Source organism: Dipodomys ordii, unplaced genomic scaffold (assembly GCF_000151885.1).
Source record: "Dipodomys ordii isolate 6190 unplaced genomic scaffold, Dord_2.0 Scaffold189, whole genome shotgun sequence".
NCBI classification, from domain to species: Eukaryota; Metazoa; Chordata; class Mammalia; order Rodentia; family Heteromyidae; genus Dipodomys; species Dipodomys ordii.
Genome location: NW_012267405.1, coordinates 1,777,484 through 1,783,130, shown reverse-complemented (window position 1 = coordinate 1,783,130; position 5,647 = coordinate 1,777,484). Strand labels below are relative to the sequence as shown.

The following is a 5,647-nucleotide window of genomic DNA, read 5'->3' as shown; positions in this document are numbered from 1 at the left end:
CCGGCGCGGCGCCGGCGGGAGGCCGGCCAGGCCCAGCGACTTGTCCTGGCGCTGCCGCTTGCATTTGTAGCGCCGGTTCTGGAACCAGATCTTGACCTGCGTGGACGTGAGCTGCAGCGCGCCGGCCAGATGCTCGCGCTCGGGCGCCGACAGGTAGCGCTGCTGCTTGAAGCGCCGCTCCAGAGCCAGCACCTGGGGCTGCGAGAACAGCACCCGCGGCTTCCGGCGCTGCGGCCGGGCTGGGGGCGGCTCGGGGCGGCCGCCGCGCGCGCCCTCGCCGTGGCCATCGCGCTCCAGCATCCCGTTCCCGCTGCCCAGGGGAGGCGGCGGCGCGCTCAGGGCAGCCTCTGAAAACACAGGAAGCGGTCACAGCGTCAGTACCGTTCGTGCTTAGCGTGGGACGCAGCACAGCAAAGCCCTCCTGGTTTCCCCGGGGGCGGCGGGCCCTGCGCGCGCGGCCCCCGCCCGGCTCCGCCCAGTCAGTGTGTCTTTCCTGCAAGCTGCCTTGCGCTCCGCTGGAATAGAATTGTGACAATTATAGTATATCATATTATATTATTGTATTATCTATCATTGTGTGCATGCCAGCCAGACTCTTCTTCCGCCCCCCCACCCCTTCCAAGGCGCTAGAACGAATGAAGCCCGTTTCTTCCTAGCATGTGTGCGGCTATCGCCGGAAGAAACGTTTTCTGCGCCCATCGAGAGAGTTTGGTTTCCCGACTCTGGGCTGGTTTGGGTCTTCTAGTGCTCCTCCTCTACCAAGGGCGCCGAAGGGTTTTGAGAAATCAAAATTAACAAATCAAAACGAAAGACAGCTTTTCCTGGCTCCTGAACTTGAGGGTTAGAAACAGGTTCTCTGGGAGGGATTTATAAATTGAGGACTATTATTATTATTATTATTGGTAAACAGTCTCTTCTTTGGGGTCTTTCTCACAAGCAGATAGCATTAAGATGGCCCTTAAGTCATTTGATCCCCTTTGCCCAGCACCCACAAAATACAACGTTTCCTTCCCCCTGCCCCACCTCCCTCCCATCTTGGTTTCAGCCCTGTGTTTTTACCCCACAGCCACAGAGAGGGTGGTAAAGGGGGCATGCTTGGAGTGGAGTAGGACAGGCCTAGTGGTCAGGGCGGGCTTGAGCCTTTCCTCCAAAGGCATCTGAGCCCTGAGAAAGGAGGACGGAGAAAGGAAGGGGAGAATACTGACATGGGGTTCTCTGCTCAGCACACCCAAATGACACTCACTTTCAATGCTAAAAGTCAGCAAGTACACAGAGCGAGGAGGTGTTGGCCAGTACCCCACACACTCTGAGTTCCCTCCTCTTCCTGCCTTCCCTAACTTCCAGGAACTCCACTGCGGTGTGTAAGTCCAGTGCAGCACTGCGGGCTGGGCCGCGTGGGGACAGTACACTCCCAGGGCCCTGTGATCTCCCAACAAAGCTCAAACCCTAAGTTAACTGAACAGCATCGACTTAGTTTGGTGTTAAGAGTCCCCTCTTTTGGAACAATGGCGATGGCCAGTTCTGGAGGCAGCGGATTACCAGCTGGCAGGTCCGTGGTGAGCAATGCCCAATAGAGATGCCCTTTATTTTGTTAGTTTTCCCTCTTATTTGAGGCACTCGGGTGTGACTGTCCTGCTCTGAGAGGCACCCCAGCCTGTGAGAATGGGGAAGGGAAGAGAATCCTAAGCCTCCCGCCTCTCCAAAGCCATTGCAACCTGCCTGCACCCCGCAGCTAGCTCACAGGGTTTCACCGGGGACGGGATCACCAGAGTCCTCTCTCAGGACTGCTAGAGCCCAGCTTGCTCTTCACACGCTTCCTGGCCGGGAGGCCCCTGCATGCCCAGACCCCACGGGACCCTCTCCTACTGTGGAACCTGCAGAGAAATGGGGAGGCAGCTGTGTCCAGCCAGGCTGTGCATGGAGAGGGGTGGGGAGAGGGCAAGAAAAACCCTCGGCCAGGACTGAGCGAAGAGCCCAGGAGGAACAAGGGTTTCTGCTTTGATGGCTGTACTTTTTAAAGTTCCATTTATTTGGATGATTTGAAGTAGTGTGCACAAAGGGTTTTTTTTTTAATTTAACAAGTCAGATTAGGAGTCCAATGCGTCTTGATCTAGGATGGCAGTAGTTGGGCTGAAGGTCTGGAGAGGGCAGGCAGGAGGAGGTGAGGGAGAAGCGGGTGATGCGGTTGGCTTGAGAAGGGGAAGGGGTGTCTTGGGGAACAGCGGCCGGGAATGGGAGCCGCTGGAGCGGTTTGCAGGAAGAGTGAATCCTTACAATTCAGAACCGTATGTTTCCCCGAGACTCCCCAAGAATGGAGGAGTTGGGAGGGGGACTTGATTGAGGGCCATGGGGTGAGATCCTCCGGTGGGATTTTCTCAGAATTCTTGGCCAGGGAGAGAAGACAGAGTATACTCACGTGGCTCTTCCATCCGTTCCTCCTCCGATGTGGAGACGGACCCCCAGGGACGCCCAGGGGGCCCAGGGGGCCCAGGGGGCCGGCGGTCGGCCCTGTCCACACTGCTGGAGAGGTAGACCTCTGACTCACTCGGTTGGGGTCCCAGGCCCCTGGGTCCCATCCAGGGCATCGGGAAAGACCCGGGCTCGCCCTGCTCGCGTTCCAGCTGGAGGATGTCGTTGACCGAAAAGGGGGTAAGGGTGACCTGGCCCAGCAGCATCTCCGAGGCCCGGGGGGCGGGGCCGGTGGTTTAGGGGTACCCCCGCGGGGAGAGGGGCTGCACTCTGAACTTCCTGGGCACGAATGCAGGATGGAGGACAGACTCAAGGCGTGGGACACAGGTTCGATGTCCCAGACGCAGTCTCTGCAGGCTGAGGGATGGGGGAACCCCGACCACAGCCCCCCATTGGTTCTGGCGGAGATCACGTGCTGCCCAGTGCTGCCCAGTCCTCCGAAAAGGCTGGCCTGGGGGGGGTCGAGTTCCCCCAGCTCCAGTCGCGTTCCCGGGAGCTGCAGCTCCCCTCCAACACCGGCAAAGGCAAAGAAGACAGTGCGGCTGGTGTCCTGGTCAGTGCTTCCGGGGTCAGCGTGCCCGGGGCGGGGGGGGGGGGGCTGGGGGCCGCCCCATGGCATCTGGATTTTCAGCTTCATGTCAGGTCAATTCTCCAGTCACTCTTACAGCGAGGGAGAGAAAGCCGGGAGCCGATGGCTTTGAGGTGTGCGCTGGAGTCGTGGGGCACAATAAATTTGGGGGACTAGAAAGTGAGTGGGTGGGAAGGGGGTGCCTGTTTACCCCTGCGGGGGACACCCCCCCTCCCGATCTTCCGGTGTGCCTCCTGGGCTGCTGCCTCTTCCTCCTCCCTTTCTCTTCTTCCCTTTCTCCTTCCTAAAAGATGATTGTTTGGAGGGCCTAAGGGGTGGGGAGGTTGGGGGAGACTTAGAGCCCCAGAAAAGCTACTTGGACTGTTCAGTGTAGCTGCTGTGAGGCAGGGGTTAGCGCGGGGGGGGGGGGGACAGAGGTGGCAGCTCCGGCCTCCTGGGACCCAAAGGGAGGGCGTTGGGGCAGCACACCCAGTTTTCTAAGCTCATTTCCGTAAGGAGTGGAGCAAATAACTCGTCCACAGTACTAGACGACTGGGAGGATTTCTTACTTCTACCCTGAAGGGATGTGCATGGCTGTGGTTACTCCCTGAACTGGACCAAGGAAAGAGGATATGAAGGTCCCGAGTGGACCCCCCAATCTAATAAGAGTAAATGATTGGGTCGCACCGGTCCACGGTATAAGCAAAGAGATTTTAACAAATCCTTTTTTTAAATGAAATCTTAAAAAAATATAAAGTTCTTTTTTGGGTTAAATATTTCTGAATGCAAAAGCTGTTTGAATATTATTTCTTGAAACCGAGGTAAAACAAACTCACCCTCCCTTCAGCTAGTGGGCATTAATTCTGGGGGGGGGAGGGAATCATGCCAGATTTCAGCAGATTTGATAGATTAGCTACGATGTGATCAGTGATTTTATATACATGGAATTACACAATCTTCACAATAAGCTATGTCCAGAATGTTTCCAGATTCCTCTTCCCTTCCCTCCTCCTCCCTGTCTCCCACTCCCTCTCCTTCCTTCCTTCCTTCCTTCCTTCCTCCCTCCCTCCCTTCCTCCCTTCCTCCCTCCCTCTCTCTCTTTTCTGTGAGGCACTTTCTCTCTCTCTCTCTCTCTCTCTCTTCTGTGAGGAGTAGAGATGAGGGGCAGAGATGAAGGTCCTCCACTGGGTATACCCAGATAACATCAGGCTCAAACAATAAACCTTTCCAAGCCTTCTTCGCTTTTCCTGGAGATTGAGCTCTGGCTTCCTGCAAACCTCTTAACTCCTTGAGCAGTTTGCAGTTGTCTTTTTGTTTTTATTTTATTTTGAGCAAAAGGGGGCCTTACTAACTTGGACCAGGTTGGCTTCAAATTTGAGATCCTCCAATCCTCCCTGCTGGGATTAGAGATGCCCCCTGCTATATTTGGTTTTTGAACTCCCTTCCTTCACTTCCTTCTTCTCTTCCTTCCTTCCTTCCTTCCCTCCCTCCCTCCCTCCCTCCTTCCTTCTTTCCTTTCCTCCCTCCTTTCCTTCCTTCTTGTCTTCCCTTCCCTCCCTCCTTCCCTCCCTTCCTTCGACATCGTCTTCCTTTAGAGATCATATAATCTTGTGAAAACTCACATTTAAGTTTTAGCTTGCTTTTCTGATTAGAAAAGACATTGCCCCCACCTTGGGAAAATGAAAATAGAGGAAAACTGGAAGGAAAATAACATCCACCCAGAGACAGCATTTTCATACATTCTCTTCTCTGATTTAGCACTGATGAGCTCACAGGGTCTGTGCAAATGTGTATGTTTAAATTTACATCATAAACGTGTCCAGCACTTTCCTTAGTATTTTTCCAAGAATGATTTAAGACGGCAATCAAATAGATGGGCCAGAAGAGAGTATTTATTCTTTGGGAAATAAGTAAATTTTCACCAATATAGTTGTTTTGTTAAAAAAAAGGTTATTTATCTTCCATGCTTGTTTTAATCTCTATGCCTTCATTGTTCATATTTTTAATGATTTCCTCAGTATACATATGTAGATTAAAAAACACCAATGAGATATTTTGATGCTCATTAAAACATTATCACAGGACTTCATAGGAAAATCCTGTTACCTTGTTCTCTCCTAAACCCCAGCAGGTCAGGGTCCACAACACCCCACCCCCTCCTCCCTGCGCTCAGCCCCGGCGGAGCAGGAGGCACGAGGCTGGGGATCAGCCCAGGTTAAAATCTTAAAAGTCCGTGTTTCAGAGGCTCCCAGAAGCCACTGGAGAGGACCCCGGGACGCCAGCAGCTCTTAGCTTCCCGCCTTGCCTTCCTGGATTACAGGAGAATCAGATGACAGTGAAAAGGCTTTACAGCCCCTGCCAAGCAGTGCAGACACAGAGTCCGCGTCCCCCCAGGCTCTCTGGGGCTGGGCCCGGGTTCGCGTTTGCACGAGCCAGGGCTGGGCGGCCGGGTCTCGGGTCTCGCCGGGCCCCATTTTGGCCTCGGTCAGGGCGCTCCCGGTTTAGCCACCCTGCCACACCCAGTGCCAGCTAGCGTGACCCCAATAACGCGAGCTCCCCCTGCCCCCCAATGTCTGGGCAGTGGGGACCGCGTGGCGGCTCCCCAGTCGT

At 54.6% G+C, this 5,647-nt stretch overlaps 1 protein-coding gene across 1 annotated transcript in view; it reads right to left on the bottom strand.

Annotated features, from left to right (window-relative positions):
* Positions 1-2,675, bottom strand: part of Nkx2-6 (NK2 homeobox 6) — a 3,358-nt gene extending 683 nt beyond the window's left edge. Inside the window, exons 1-2 of the mRNA XM_013034403.1 lie at positions 2,417-2,675; positions 13-347 (exon numbers count right to left, since the gene is read on the bottom strand). Of these exons, the coding sequence (XP_012889857.1) occupies positions 13-347; positions 2,417-2,675 (594 nt within the window). The remainder of the gene's footprint in view (positions 1-12; positions 348-2,416) is intronic.
* Between the last annotated feature and the right edge of the window lie 2,972 nt (positions 2,676-5,647).